Below are 15,822 nucleotides of genomic sequence, written 5' to 3'. Positions count from 1 at the left end.
TGAGGCCTTGTAACACAAGATGACCAATTCTACTCTTCAAACAGAGCAAAGTAGAACTAGAGGTCTGCCTCTAATACGGCCCTGATTTGTAGAAAGGCTGCAGTGTTTATTTGAGGAAATACGGTCTCGTAACGACAGTAGTTTCTTTTCTTTTTTTGGGCTCAGGTTTTCAACAAGGTGCTCTGACGTCCCTGGTACCACATGCAGTGACTCAATGTTGAAATATGAGCGTACACAGGTTTGCTCAGAAAATCACGATAAGAACAGGACATCATAAACAGTATATCTTTTAAGGGTTGTTGCACAGTGGAGCAGCCCAACTACATCTTCAGAACTTCATTGCGTTAGTAGTGTTTTTCAGATTAAGGGTTAATGACCTCTGCAAAAATGATTCTTCAAAAGCGTGCTGTTCAGTCTCTTGCAGGACTTTACCTTCATACACACTCCCTGCATTTGAATCATCCCGTATGCTGTAGTTAACATGCATTAGTCAAAAATGCACCCCCATTAGCAGTCTCTTTCCCCCCGAAAAAAAGATTCAACCAAATCGACTTGATCAGTGCGTATGTTTAGTCTAGAAGAACTACCAGTTCAGATCAACAGTTTGCAAGCTCTACAACTAGGATAGGATGTTTCCCAACTCTCTTTCCAAGCCCAGTGCAGTTGAATTAGTCAAAATCGATATGAGGGATGATAGGGATGTACAAGCAGTTACGATTTGATGTCAACATTTTTAGCGTTTGATGCTGTGATTGTCGTCTATGCCGAATGAGTATGATGATGTCGTTAAACCAGATCAGGTTGCACTCTCTCCTTGCTTGCTTGCATGCTGTTTTTTTGGGGTTTTTTTCCAACCACGTCTCGTCTTACCTCTCTATAGACCTAAACGAGCAAAACAAAGATAAGAATGGAAGCACACATGAAAAGCAATTCACACGCCACAATGGGTGTTTTTTTTTTTTTTTTTTTTTTTTCATTTTAAAAAACACAGACAGAAAACAAAGCATGCATATGGAAGATTTGAAGCACAATGACGGAAACATTTAGTCAGAAATACAAAGTTTCACTCATTTATTCAAAGCTACCACTCAATAAGGAAACTCGTAGGCCTCTAAGAATCCTTAGAATACTTAATTCAGAAACATTTCTACTTCAGGAAAAATGTAGGAAATGTGATGAAATAACTAGCATACAGCTACGTTAGCCAGAGATGGTATTACTTGTTACAATGGGCATTTGTAGCATGTTTAGCTAATTTTGCACGGTAGAAGTGCTCATGTGAGTTGGTCATTCTAAAGATAGGACACATTAGGGACGTGCTTCTTTTGCCTTGCCTCTATGCAGTGTTTGGTAACGGAGTCTGGTGGGGAGAGTGTCTCGGCGGCCTGGTCAAATGTTCTACATACAAACAGTCAAGTCAGGACACACGGCGAGTAAACAATGTGCGCTTCAGTGCTAACCCCTTTCTAGCTAGTGAGCAGGTCTCACCTGTACTCTCCAAACGTCCCGTCGTCCTCTTTCATGGGCTGGATCTCCGGGTCTTGGTGAGCGTCTTCTTTCTCTTTCACTGAAGATGACACAATTCATTTTGTTTCTTCTCCTTAAATGCATGTCATTACTCTTGAAATACAGTATACACCGCTGATTTATGAGGTACCTGGATATTTGCCGCCTTTGTTCCTCTTTATGAAGCACACAATGAGAAGGACCAATATGAGGAGGGCGATGGCACACATGAGTCCAATAAACCATCCCTGGGTGGCTATGTCGACCTGCCTGCTGGGTCCAGCTGGACACACACACACACACACACACACATAAAGAGGGGAGGTGCAAAAAGATGGAGAAAAATGATGAGTCGTCAAATCACTGCTGCTGCTTAAATGTTGAAATCGTCATGCGGAGACACTAAAATGAAATGAGGCTGTAAAAAGGGTTAATATGTGATGATTGTTCAGACACTGTTAACAAAACAAAAGTACATCAAATCAACACAGTTAAACAATGGACCTCTTTTTAATGATTCAATCCACATGACTTATTAATGATTTAATCGACACTGGCGTGATTTTATCGACATGCATGATCAGCTGCTGGCGACATGCTTGTACGCTAAACCAGCTAACTACTGTACATTCATACATGAAGGTTTTTTTTTTTTACGTCTAATGATAACAGACAGGGGATGGAGGAAACTAGAGAAATTAAACACAAAGACGATCTGTCCGCGAGGCATGCCGCCTCACCTGGCACAGTGACCAGCACCTCGTTTGTGCTGTGGACCGCCGGGTCAGCCGGGTCTCTAGCGACCACGCGCACTTTATAAGACGTCCCTGGCTTTAATCCTTTTATCATATGCCAGTGTGAACCGTTTACCAACTCCTTTTTCCAGTCCTCTTTACCTGGAAGCAGTGTAGCCGATGTAGAGGGGGTTAAATGCAGGCATAATGGGGTTTTTTTTAGCATTTAGATGATTACTGCAAACACAGAGAGAAGACCTTACTGTTTTCTACACTATATTCCACATAAACATTCTTATGGTGTCCAAAGTAATCCCAACTGATCACCGCACCCTCCTCCGATACGGACGCGTTAACTGGGCCGAACGCAGGGCCAACAGGGGGCGCTTTGAGCACACAGGAGAGAAAGAAAAGCAAAGACTTTAAGAATATAGCAATTTTATACAACTGAATTTCTCAACTATTTCACTACAGTGAAAAAAATCATTGAGGGAGACTAAGTAAAGGTTTGAGCAGAAAAACATCAACAATATGCCAGAATTCATGATAATGCAACTCCAGCTTTGTGCACTTGATCATTTATAGTTTTACATTTAAGATGTAATCAGGGCTTCACATTAACTTCTCATCTTGCCACATATCAATCATGTCGCTGCTTCATCTACCATCTCAGTGAGGACTTCTATAGCCTCACTTATAGTAACAAATCCAACTGCAGCCATCTTGGAAAATATGTTGAAGTGCTTCAAGTGCTGATGTTGTTCCTTTTTCATACCAACATTGATTTTTCTTCCAATTAATGTATCATTTTAAAGACTTGAGATTGACTATTTTCAGCAGGACATATTCTGTAGATTATAAAGGGGGGAGGTAGGAAGGGGGGGGGGGGGGACACAGGGAGTGCTTGTACCCTTGTGAAGAGGGGGATGCGGAGACTGAGTGATGGGGGAGGTTGGGTGAGGGGGCTCTGTGAGGCCTGAAAGGACACGGAAAAGAGTGAGACAACACACAAACTGGCTACAGGAGACAACATACAGATTTAAAAAAAACAACAAAAAAAAACAGCAGAGCCAGTGATTTCTTTTTTAATTAATACCGACATGCTGAGCCGGGCAGCATGCATATTATTTAAATCCAATATTACGTAATTATCAACAAGACATCTTTTTATACCAAAGCATCAGCAGGTATACACAACGTGTTAGACTGGATCGGACAAATTCACAGGCATCATGCGAGACGCTTCTAATGAAAAAGCGGCTCATTAGAAGATGGTAAATACAAGATGCTATATCTGCAAGCACAACGTTACACATCTGATATTTCACTTTGATTGCATTAAGTGGAAGCTATTCTGTATGAAGAGGATACAAGGACTTGGCTTGCAGATGCCATGGAAGTCTGTTTTCATGAATCCTACTTTTTGTTTTTTAGACATGCTACCTTAGTTACATGCAGGGGTGAATAATATAAACTTCTACTCTAAGCTCTAATCTGATTATATGAAGGACATGCAGCTGCTTCCAGTGGCAACTCAGGTTACCTTTGCCTGCCACTACAGTGGGCTGAGTATGAGCTTCAGAGAGAGAAAAAAACAGGGAAAGAAATAGAGGAGAGATATAAGGAATGGAAAGCTGTTGGACCTAATCGCTCATAGGAATCTCCTAGAACAGAATCTGACACTTGGGTTCCTTTTTTTTAAGTCTAATGAAGATACTGGTTCAACGAAATAACTCACCTGTGTCCATGACAGTGAAGGCCTCCTCTGTGATGAACGGGCCCGAGCCCTTGATTGTCTTTGCACTCAGGTAAAACTTGTAGAGCATGCTGGAGTTCAGGTTGGCCAGAGTGATGGTGGTCTCGTTGGAGAGGAGCGTCATGACCTTGATTGGGCCAAGTTCATTGGTGTTGTTGACTGCACAGAGAGAGAAGGGGTGGATGGTTAGAGAAATTAAGGACGGATGAGGAGTCGTAGCTGTGGAAACAGGAAATTAATACTGTGCAGAACACGTTAAGCTTTGTGAGGCAGATGAGAAGTCTACCTGGTTGGTATTTCAGTGTGTATCCAGCAAGGCGACCATTGTTGGTCAGTGGTGGGCCCCATTCTAGAGTGAGCGAGTCCAGACTGGGGTTTAAGACGTTAAAGAAAGAAGGAGGTCCTGGAACTGCAAAAAAAAACAAAAACAATGACAATGTTGTAGAGAATCATTTTTTAACACTGAGTTATACGACTGTAGACACTTGCCCAATCAAAATCTCCTATGCCACACTCACTGACTCTGACGTGTGTAAGTGCTTGGGGGTGTTCCAAGGTCCAATCATTGAGTGCAATCATCAAGTTCAATATACTATAAAAACACACTAATGCAAGACACATAATGCTATATGTTGGAGGTGTGATTTTTTTTTTATTACAACGCTGCACCTTGTTTCCAGGCAACACATGATGTCAGTGAAGGTTGTCTTTTCCTTTATTTTTTATACCACCTCAAGCCCGACTCAGGCACTCACACACTGCATGCCCGACATCATTACAAAGTCGGTAAGCGTTCAGTGCTTAGGCTTTAGGATAGAGATTGGGGTGGAGCCATTGTTGTGATTCCAGGTTGTTTGTAGAGTAAACCTGTTGCTCCATGCCTGCAGAAAAACAATAAGCAGCCAACATCAGCCGTACACACCTCCCTCAGGTGTCTCAAATTTCTTGCCGGGACTTGGAGGCCCCTCTCCTTTGCTGTTGAGGACCCTGATGGAGAGGGCGTAGACGCTGTAAGGCTGGAGGCCGGGCAGACGCCCCTCGCTACGATTCCCGCTGAACGTCAAAACCTGCTCCTCTTTCTGCTCGGTGTCCCCTTCTGTCTCGTGCAAACCGCGCTCGCGATGGTAGTAAACCTGGAGGAAACACATCAGGAAGTGTTAGGGATACTCTACACATTGTAAAAATACATTGTTTAGAGAGCCTGAAATACTGAACCGTTCTTAAAGAGACAACTTCCAGGTTGTGTGTTTAAAAGAGCTTTGTGTTCATGACTTTATGTCTCGGGTGGCGGGGGGGGGGGGGGGGGGGGGTTCGGGGATATGAACAAGCAACCTCCTGTCTGTGAGGCAACAGCACTAACCACTACACCACCGTGCAGCAGGGAACAGGTTCGATACTTTGCTCAAGGGCACCTCGGTAGTTCTCGGGAAGTGCCCTGGCACCTCTCCAGCCAACAGACATATAATGGTCCACATTGGGACTTGAACCGGCGACCCCCCCACTTCCCAACCCAAGTCCCTGCGGACTGAGCTTCTGCAGAATACAAGTAGACTAGTAGCCATTGTTGTTTGTGGCGGCTTGCTGCGAGGCTGTGTTTCAGCTTATTTAGTCGAGCTGCTTTTTTATTTATTTCCCCAGGACTGTCGTTTTTTGCTCTTTTGTGCGTTTTTGGATAATAAATCCAACACTTTATTTTTGCAAAGATTTCCACCCCCTGAGCAATTCTTCTACAATCATTTTTATTTACTCACCACCAGTGCTGAACAGCCACACTTTAATCCCATTATTTCAACCAGTAATGCTACAACTAGAAAAGTGCTACAACATGAATGAAAACTTTACCTTGTACCCCTGTAGTTTTCCTCTGACTGACGGGGAAGGTACAGGCTCCCAGTGAACCTCTGCCAGAGTGCTGTTGTGCACCATGACCTGCACGCTATCAGGAGCTGACAAAGGCACTGCGGAAAAGAGACGAGACGGAGAAGCAGCTGAGATTTAGTTTCAAGATCCAGCAGAAATTGAAAACATCCTTTTATCTGTGTCGTTTGTTTGGAAGTGAAAAAAGAAAAAAGAAGCTGAATCGATTATCAAATCAATTCAATGGTTTTCCATCACATCCTCGAGACATGTCTCTCTGATTTTCATTTATTTTGTGTGACTTTGGATGACTAAATCTATTTTTCCCCAAATAAAATCGAAACAAAAACAAAAAAAACCTTTTAAAAGTAGATCATAATCACTTTACTCACAGTCTTCTCCAGAGTATCCAACCACAGCCTTAGGTTCAGGGCCGCTGCCGTAATCATTAATAGCTTGAACCTTGACTTCGTACGGCACAAAGGTTGGAGTTCCAGTCACGACAAACTGGGAAACGTTTGCTACGTTCTTTGAGGACCATTCATCCTCCACGTCTCTCTGTCTCCACAGCACTTTGTACTCCAGACTGGGCCCATTAGACTGAAATCCTGTCAGTGGCTGTACAGACACACATTTTTAGATTCAGATTTTTATTAAATATATTCCAAAAAGACGCTCACAGTCAGCCATTAACACAGAGTGATCTTCAATTGAACAACAGGTATGTCTTACCGTCCAGGAGATGACTAAGTTCCCAGGTTCTGTTCCTACTCCCTGGACGTTTGATGGATTTTCATCAGGAGCTAATATAAACAAAACAATATCAGTATTTACTCTGTAACGTGTTGCAGTGTTTCTTTCCTGAAGGGGATGACTTTGTTTTATCACCTGCAGGGTTGGTCCTGTATTGGCTTGAGGGCTGGCTGGGCTCGCTGTAGCCGACACGGTTGGTAGCCAGGACTCTGAAGGAGTAGTAGACGTACGGAGAGAGGTTTAAGCGTGCCGTGGTGCCTGAGCCGGCAACCTCTGTGAGGTTAACCCAAACTCCTGGCTGGTGGAGAAGATCCTCGTATTGGATCAGAAACTCTGAGAAAGAAATGGAGTATTTAAGAACAGTTCCTTAAAGAAAGAGGCTACACTGACTTTCACCTAAAAGAGGAACTCAGCAAAGTTTGATATATCTGTGTCAGTAGCAGTGTTCTAATTTCAAGTTAAATGAAGAAGTTTGATGATTCGGTTGCCATGCAAAAGAACAGTGAGGTATTTCGTACTATCTGTGGGACTGTTGTGTTCATCTCCTGGGATCCAGGTGAGCTGGACGCTCCTCTCTGTCTGGTCTGTCAGTTCCAGGTCGGTTGGAGGGTCAGGTTTCTCTGCAAACACAACAAGGAGCCCAGCACCAGAGAAAAATTAGAATCCTCTCCCGGCATTGATAACACCCATCCCTTGCTACTGTTTTGATTAAAATCAGAACAGAGTTCTACAGTATGTAAAAAGTAAGATAACTCACTTTGTAGCAATGGATTTTTTTTTTTTGTCATATAACAGATCCCATGAAATAAACTGAACTGGTTTAAAATGTGTATTGTCCATTCCTCACTGCTGTATGACAGTTTATCTTTATTCCATAATACACATGAGGTGGTTTATATCATTTTTTTATTTCAATACCTTCCTTTTATTGTCTTATTAAGAGATTAAAATGACTAATTGGTACATTCAAATATTCAAAGTCCAGGCACACCCACACAGGTGTTTCCACTCAGCCTGATTAGCTCTCTGCAATCAGTCACAGTCTGCACATGCTCACAAACAGCTAACGAGCAGGCCAAGTGAAAACACCTGTGTGGCGTGCTTATAGAGGAAAAAAAGTCTATGAAATGGTTAAATTATAAGTGAAGAGAGAAATAACACTGATGAAACTGAACATGGAGGTGAAATGGGAGGCTACAGGTTTCACAAAGGGAACTGATGAAAGGTATATAGTTCTAATCTATGGACATAGATTACCGTAGACAATAGCTGGAGTAGGAGTAGCCTCTGAGACAGCAAGAAGCAAAGAGTAAAGTAGAAGAGGTTAGATGTTATTGAAATATTTTGGAAACAGCAGAAAAGCAGGAAATACACCAGTACTCTGACACGACGGCTGTGTTCATATTGCAAGACTAAATGCTCAAATCAGATTTTTTTGTAAGAGATGATTTCATAACAGACAGAATGGATTATCTACTATGACCTCCAGCAGAAGACCAAAGTGCTTCATTTTCAGTTATAAAGGTAAGTGCAGAGTTAACTCTGTTTCTTCAGTACGATGAAGGTGGTTCACTTCTTACCGGGGTTGATAACCATGGTAACTAATGCTGAACACCTGACCTGCTCCAAAGCAGGTTAAGGCAATGAAATCAATCTGTATAAAACTCTGTGTACGTCCTGTTCAGACTGAGGTCAGATTGCCAAAGATCAGACCTGTATCTGATTTGGATCTATATATGAAAGTGGCCCAAATTTGAAAAACATCAGAACCCATGTGACTTGTGCTGTTCACAGTTTTCCCCCCCAACAAAAATCTGAGTCACATAGGAACAAAAGAATAACATTTTAGATCACTTTTTCCTGCATTGTGTACTGGGCAGGCTAAATCAGAGTAACCTGATACCATGTGATACTGCAGGTTGTCTCATTGACATTTGTTGTACAGTAGGCAGATTCATTTGTTCATTTTAGACTTTGATGCGTCTAAACAGTTAACAATATATCAACAAAGTGATATCATTTCCTTTGTCTCAGTATAATTTCAGTTTTCTTCAAAACTACATGAATCCAGAATTTGAAGAACCTGAACTCTTAACAATCCTCGACCTCTGGCAGCCTGCTGAGTGTGAAAGACCCCTGAACACGCATTAGGCTCGCAACCTACCGACGACAGTCAGCATGGCACTGGCTGAGTCCTTGTCCAGGGTGGTGTTCATGATGCAGGTGTAGGTGCCCTCGTCCCCATCCTTCACCTCTTTGATGGTCAGACTGTCTGTGTCCACGACAAACCTGACAGCATCACAGGGGGATGTTACATGTTTTACTTTCCTCCAAATCACCAAATTAGAAAAAGATATTGTTTGTGGTGTAAATAAGAGTTAAGGTTCTCTGTACCTCTCGTCATCGGGCAGCTCTCCGTTGTCTTTGAGCCAGGTCATGGTGGGAATGAGGGATGGGTCGTGCTTGACTTTACACTCGAATGCAGCGCTCATTCCTCTCTGCACCACCTTGTACTCTGGCTGCTTCAGGATACGGGTAGGCTCTTTTAATAGAAAAAAAGTGTGTATATATATATATATTGATATTTTAATGCAGCTTGGTGTTGCGATGCACAGATAAAACCTCTGAGGCGTCATTCTTTTTAGACAGAGTTGAGCTGTGACTGGTTGATTAGTTACCTTTGACCTCCAGGTACACGTGGTTCTCCTTTCTGCCCAGGTTGTTGCTGGCGATGCAGGTGTACTTCCCGCTGTTTAAGGGCTGAGCTACATGGATCTCAAGAGTGCCATTCTCGTGGATCACAAAAGGGTCGCCATTTTTAATGCTGGTCTGACTGTCTTTGAACCTGCACAGCAGAGATCAGGGGTTTACTATTTCACAGTTTTGGTGGGGTTAGTGTCACCTAACATTTTTCAATTCAACATGGCTACATACATTTTACGGAAACACTGGAAATGTGAATCTTACCAGGTGATGATTGGGATTGGTGAGCCGAAGGAGGCACAGTGAAGCAACGCAAGGTTGTTTGAGATGACCTGGTACACTCTGTTGGGTGGCGTGAGCACCCTTGGTGGCTCAGCTGTGGGGAGAAGCACAACATCAGCATTCTCTCTCTATCTCGCCCCTCACACACCATACCGTACATTCAAAATTTCCAAATACATATGGGTTACATTTCCAAATAAACAGACTAAAGGTCGCCGTTGTATCTCACCAAGAACGTTGACAAAAGCGTTGGCCATCAGGTAACCAAACTCATTGGATGCATTGCACTGGTAGACGGCACTGGATCCTGACTGTACGTTACTGAGAATGACGGTGTCATCGTCCACCTTCCGGGTGTGGTCCTCTGGTGCGTCTATTCCAAAACAAGACATCAAAATTAGAAGAGACGTCCTTCTCGCTCGCCTTCACACACAGGTGTCAAATGGTACACACCATAACTACTTGGAAAATTGAAAGCCTGTTCTCATCCAACTTACTCTCAATGGAGACTCCATTGACAAACCAGGTGATCTTGGGTTTGGGTTCTCCGTTGACTCGACAGGTCAGGATCCCAGTCTCATTCGGGGCGAGGATCAGGTTCCTGGGGGCGCTGACCCAGAAAGGAGCCGCTGTGGGAGACAAGGTGAGAGAAGGGCCGAATAAACTTCTAGCTACATGACACTATGGAAGTGAGGGATGCAGTAATATTTGCATCTGTGTATCCCTCCTCAGAAGTACCTCTTGGGTGAAGCATTGCAACTAAATGAGTTTTTACATCATGACGTACCTTTGACGGTGACCTTGATGATGTGGTGTGCGGTGCCCAGATTGTTCGCAGCAGTACAGCGGTAGTTGCCACCATCAGCTTCAGTCACATCAGAGATCTTGAGCGTTTTCTGAAAGTTCTGAAAGGACATCCTGCTGCTCGGCAGCTCTCCTCCATCCTTCTGCCAGGAGATCTCCGGAGTGGGCCTGTCGCAGAAGCATTTAAAATAGGATGTCTGTTTTGGGGCTATTTACGCTTTTTGTTAAAAATGTTTTATGAATTCCTTGAGTTTCTCTATGAAGCAACATTTTTCTTGTGCCTACTCACAAGCCATCAGCAATGCACTCCAGCTCCAAAGTCTCCCCTCTCAGAACCATCTTGGTGCTGGTGGCACCCTGAGGCATCATGAAACCAGGGCGACGCTCCCCCTCTGGGCTGTCTGAACACATGCAGATACACAAACCAAATCAATACCAAACTACAAGATTTGATTTGAAGGCTCCTCTTGCCACAGAGTGACAAACATATTCTCTAAGTGATCCAACAAATTGGGTAAAAGGGACTGTAAATGAGTGAGTGATGACCCAACACAATGCAATGTTTCTAAATGTTAATTAACGATCAATTATACACGGGGCAAAATCTCTTTCAGGGAGTGGAAAAAACAGCCATGGAAGGTGAGTGGGATTTTGGTAAAACGCAACCCCCAAGCCCAGTGCATATCCTTTATTGAAAAGATCTACATTTAAAAAATATTAAAAATGGTTCAAACGGTAGAAAAAGAGCAATGCCATTTTAGAATACTCATGCGTTGTATGAGAGATCTTAAGTAGCCATCTTGGATAATCACTGAGCGGATCATTAGGTCCGTCTAAATGAGTATGCGTAGTCTGTATGATTCCAGGGAAATTAGCTGAGATTAAATGTTATGCATGCTTAGACCAGAGGCTTTTTTCAAATCAAGTAATTACGTTGTTTTTATTCAATCAACACAATGAATCACATGTTTGATTTTCCAACCGTAGAACCTGAATTTGTATTCAGGTAAACCCTCGGAGGACAAAAATGAGAGAAACCAAAGGGAGGACTTTGTTAATATATTCACTGAGGAGGAGATTTAGGCCAGTTTCAAAGTGAGAGTGTGTGTCAGGTTTGGTTTGGTTAGGTGAGGGAGTGACAACAGAACTGGGTTCACACTGAAGGGGCTGAGTGGGATATAAACCAGCAGCACTCACCACTATAGAAATCAGTGATATTGTACAAAGCAGCCACAGTCTCATTCAATGTTTCCACTGTAATATAACAGAAAACAATAAGCATGCAAAACTAGGACAGAAAACAGGACATGTTTCTACACAATGGCTTTGTAAAGTGTTTTTAACAAATGCATTTGCTGTTGGGAAAATGCATTTTAAAAAAACACAAGATAAGGATTAAGCAGAACAGATACAGTATTATACCGGGATAGAACTACTGTAAATCAAGTCATGCTAGAACGCCTTTGAGGCTCATGAAAAGAGGGGTAAAAAGCACAAAAATTCATGTAAGGCTAAGACAGGTTTGCATGTGGATAAAACACCACATGCAAAAAAAGTGACAGCAAATATGTAACATAGTTTCCTACAATGGTTAAAATCGTTTTCAAAATTGGTGTGCAAAAATTGTTGCACAAAAAACACGCTTGTTTTAGTAGAAAAGAGAGCTCCGTTTAAGCACATTTTAAGAAAATATATTGACATCTGTGAGAATTGTCAGTTGAAGGACTTACTGTTCAGCACGGTGACTGAGATTGGCTGTTTCTGCTGGATGGTTTGTGTGTGAGGGAAGCGGGCGTAGCAGATGTAGTCGGGCCTGCTGTCTTCTGGGAGAACGTTGGAGAAGTACAAGTCTCCGTTCAGAGCCTGGGACACTCGTTTATCCAGCGGTAACCTCTGGAAAACTAAAGAACGGAGAGGGAAAGAGACAGAAAAAAATCAAGAAACTACCATATTTTATTTACACAACAAATAAACATTTAAAGGGCCAGTATAAGGTTTTGTTGGGGGTTGCTACACCTTTTTATCCATCGGTTCTTTCAACAAATACTTCATAGTTTCAGATAAAAGGGTCACCTGAGTCTACAATGACTCTAAATGTTTACAGTTGCTCATAAATAAAATCGAATGTCCTTGAACCGTGTGTGCAGTGACTCACTGTTATCCATCCAGAAGATGACGGGTGGGGGCAGCCCTGCAGGGGGTCGGCACTGCAGCACCAGGGAAACCCCCATCTGCACCACGATGGCCTCATTCCTCTCCTTCGACCACAAGGGGGACCCTGCGAGTCACAAACATCAAACAAAAGGTACTGCAGGCTTCCTGTAGTGTAGTTTGATAATAGCATGACAGTACATCCATTCATAATTTCTAAAAGAGACGTTTGTTTTGGTTGAGAAATTAAAATGAAAATAGCACATTATTCTTAACTCCTCTGCTTTTTGAGGCGTAAAAGATAATTAAATTAGAGCTCAAATAAAAACAAAATATATAATCCCAAATCTTACTTGACTGTCTGATGACGATGTTGTTGGACACAGCGGTGCCGTGCTCGTTGTGTGCCGTGCACTGGTATGTTCCCTCGTAAGCCTCGGCCTTTTCCCCACTGATGTCGATGACCAGAGTTCCTGATCCGGGCTTTAACAGGACTTTGGAGTCTTTCTCTACATCAAAGTGGCTCCCATTCCTTGTCCATGAGAAGCTGGGTACAACAACAATAGATATCGGTGTATATTATTCTATGCTGGAAACCATGAGGTAGTGTAAAAGAGAGGTAATGACGCAGTAGAGTGTTCCAATCAGGATGCATTGCGGCTTCTGCATGCAGACTTATAGGAATGAGTGATTTCATTGAAGGGATTTGGTTAACTCATTCGATTCAGTGCCATGTGGCAAATCCAAACTGTGTCTAATTCACTCTGTCAGGTGTGTTTTCCAAATGGTCTCCCTGGCAACAGTTGCTATAGAGATTTTCCATACTGCTTGGGTTAAGTTGCGCTCAGAAGCAGATCTATAATTTCACACAGAGCACTGTACAACTGGAAGGAAGCTGCTGATTCTGACAATTTCTCACTTCCAAGAGTTTTTGTTGCTTAGATATGTTAACCAGAAATGTAACCATTAAAAATAATCGAGGAGAGAGTTTGTCTGTAGCATCAATGTGATGGGAGGAGTGATCTTCTCACCTGGGATGAGGCTTCCCCTTTGCCTCACAGTGGATCACAATGTTCTCCCGCGGATCAAAGATGTAATCCTTCGGGGACTGTAGCGTGATAGTGGGGGGTTGGGGCACTGAGGATACATGAACACAAGCGTAGTTAAGACACACACACACACACAATGATAAGAAAACATTACACACTTGAAGTGACGGAAGATAGGATTTGCAAGCAGCATGCAACAAGCGCACATTCAGACTCAACATTGTAGTTTCACACCTTGTGGAGCTGCAAACGAAGCCACAACACATCTTATCTGATGACAACCTACCTGACGTCTTCTGAGCCGACATATACAGAGCGTCACGCCAAAGCAAGCAAGTCACTCCACACACAAACACTGTTGACATAATTGCATGCAACTCTAACATCGCTAGAATTCACATAAACTTTTCTTCTTTTAAAAAAAAAAGAAAAAAAAGAAAAAATTCCTGCAACACCAAAAGTCACAGCAGCGTTTGTGGCAACTTACATCCTTCCAGAACTTTAGCTTTATGTCCACCGTAACACGCCGTACCACAGTGATAGGATAGTGAGGAAAGGTGTTAGTTTTTTTTGCAAGGAGTAAAAGGTGAAAAAGTACTTTCATGCACCGTATTGAGCCAGCCGTCTTTAGAGAGAATTTCAACACCTTCTGTTACATTAGGCAGGGGGCAATCGACTCACAAGGAGCAGTTGAAGAATAATTTTACGCAGGGTGTGTTAAAGAAAGATACAGTAGGTAGAATTCTTAAGGAGTTTAATTGCATTTCATAGCTGAAACTGCAGACTTTATCCCATGCTGATGCGTGCAAAGCTGAAACACAAGAGAACCAGTAAACTGCTGCTCAAAATGCAGCTCTAAAACCCCCATAAGTGCTCCAAAGGGACTGTGATGTTCTTAATGGTGATAACATAAACAAGTTTAACTTAACTTCCCTGACAGTTTAGAAAATTAAGTGTTGATACAAGCTGCATAGTTGGTTGAAAAGTTACTTTTTAAGTAATAATAGTAATTCTGATATTGATAAAGACAATACTTACGATCCAGTGGCACCTCCAGTGCTAAGGTCATGTGACACAAGAGCACCAATAGCACAGCTCCGAAGCTTTGCACCCACTTTCTGTGCCTGTCCATGGTTAGGTGAGTCACAATACACCTTTTTTTGTTGTTGTTGTTGTTGTTCAGCTTCGATCAGAGGTTGTGAATGGAGTGACGACGTCTGGATCTACAAAGAGGTAGAACAAATAAATAACAACATTAGGTTAGGTTTAATGGTTCCATGCAAGTTTAGCAACATATTTAGGAGAACTGATTATAAAAGTTTAAGCTCAGTTGCACCTGAACACACAGACAAAATCGTAGAGCCCGACCGATTAATCAGCAGGCTGATAATATCAGCCAATATTAGCATATCCAGTGACTATCGGTATGGGCTGATTATATCACATTTAAAGGGATCAACACAATAAATGTGTACATCTATCTCTCAACATGGACCCAACATGGATCCAAGAAAGATATTAGCGAAAAAATCGGTATCGGCACCAAAAATCCCATATCGGTCAGGCCCTGCATGTAGAAAACATTTTTCCATAAAAATGAAAAATGTAGATACAGACTATAAAGTTTCAGCCTTAATGGAAAGTTTACTTTGTCCACTGACATTTTCACAGCTTCAAATCCAAACTTGGGTGTGTATCAGAGGATCATAAGTGGCTTGTCCGTTGAATGGCCTGTAACTCTGCCACTTTATGGTCTTTAGCAGGAGGAAAAAGTCAAAACAAACGTGACGCCAGTCCTTGTAAGTGAAACAACTAAAGACTCTTGCACTCTTCATTCCTGTTTGCTGTAATAAGTAATTTACCATTCTGGAGTTCAAGATTCCATCAAAGAGCTAAACATAAGCATTGAGGAAAGCATCGCTAACAGATTCAAGTGGGATTCTTGGTGTTATTTGGATCTGGCTGTGTCCATAGTGTGGCTGTATTATGCCCAGTCTACCACGTGTTGGCCTCTAAACATATGGCATGTGAGTGAACTCAGCCGGAATGATAACCAATAAAGCTGCGCAGAAGATTGGCACGTGCATGCGCAGACGCACCACATTAGTGCTAGCATAGTGTGTCATACGGATAGAGTTACACATGAGTGCAAATCCCACATACTGCTCTGAACCTCATATTGATAAACACAAATGCACATAAACATGCTGCCATTAATTGGCTTTTA

At 42.5% G+C, this 15,822-nt stretch overlaps 1 protein-coding gene across 11 annotated transcripts in view; it reads right to left on the bottom strand.

Annotated features, from left to right (window-relative positions):
* Nucleotides 1-15,822, bottom strand: part of nrcama (neuronal cell adhesion molecule a) — a 57,419-nt gene that overhangs the window by 3,990 nt on the left and 37,607 nt on the right. Inside the window, exons 3-31 of one of the 11 annotated variants that reach the window (XM_065951130.1) lie at nt 14,634-14,818; nt 14,083-14,100; nt 13,578-13,683; nt 12,900-13,093; nt 12,551-12,673; nt 12,126-12,296; nt 10,685-10,796; nt 10,379-10,563; nt 10,089-10,220; nt 9,821-9,964; nt 9,574-9,685; nt 9,285-9,451; nt 9,001-9,148; nt 8,771-8,895; nt 7,864-7,893; nt 7,125-7,226; nt 6,742-6,939; nt 6,586-6,656; nt 6,246-6,471; nt 5,839-5,954; nt 4,919-5,129; nt 4,283-4,405; nt 3,979-4,155; nt 3,784-3,816; nt 3,151-3,216; nt 2,504-2,626; nt 2,247-2,402; nt 1,658-1,789; nt 1,489-1,567 (exon numbers count right to left, since the gene is read on the bottom strand). In XM_065951130.1, coding sequence (XP_065807202.1) covers nt 1,489-1,567; nt 1,658-1,789; nt 2,247-2,402; nt 2,504-2,626; nt 3,151-3,216; nt 3,784-3,816; nt 3,979-4,155; nt 4,283-4,405; nt 4,919-5,129; nt 5,839-5,954; nt 6,246-6,471; nt 6,586-6,656; nt 6,742-6,939; nt 7,125-7,226; nt 7,864-7,893; nt 8,771-8,895; nt 9,001-9,148; nt 9,285-9,451; nt 9,574-9,685; nt 9,821-9,964; nt 10,089-10,220; nt 10,379-10,563; nt 10,685-10,796; nt 12,126-12,296; nt 12,551-12,673; nt 12,900-13,093; nt 13,578-13,683; nt 14,083-14,100; nt 14,634-14,727 — 3,674 coding nt within the window. In that variant the 5' untranslated portion in view covers nt 14,728-14,818. The remainder of the gene's footprint in view (nt 1-1,488; nt 1,568-1,657; nt 1,790-2,246; nt 2,403-2,503; nt 2,627-3,150; nt 3,217-3,783; nt 3,817-3,978; nt 4,156-4,282; nt 4,406-4,918; nt 5,130-5,838; nt 5,955-6,245; nt 6,472-6,585; nt 6,657-6,741; nt 6,940-7,124; nt 7,227-7,863; nt 7,894-8,770; nt 8,896-9,000; nt 9,149-9,284; nt 9,452-9,573; nt 9,686-9,820; nt 9,965-10,088; nt 10,221-10,378; nt 10,564-10,684; nt 10,797-12,125; nt 12,297-12,550; nt 12,674-12,899; nt 13,094-13,577; nt 13,684-14,082; nt 14,101-14,633; nt 14,819-15,822) is intronic. The other 10 variants (XM_065951131.1, XM_065951133.1, XM_065951132.1 and 7 more) reach the window with 10 other exon arrangements.

Source organism: Labrus bergylta, chromosome 23 (assembly GCF_963930695.1).
Source record: "Labrus bergylta chromosome 23, fLabBer1.1, whole genome shotgun sequence".
NCBI classification, from domain to species: domain Eukaryota; kingdom Metazoa; phylum Chordata; class Actinopteri; order Labriformes; family Labridae; genus Labrus; species Labrus bergylta.
The sequence above is the reverse complement of the archived record's forward strand: the minus strand, read 5'-3'. Positions and strand labels throughout refer to the sequence as shown.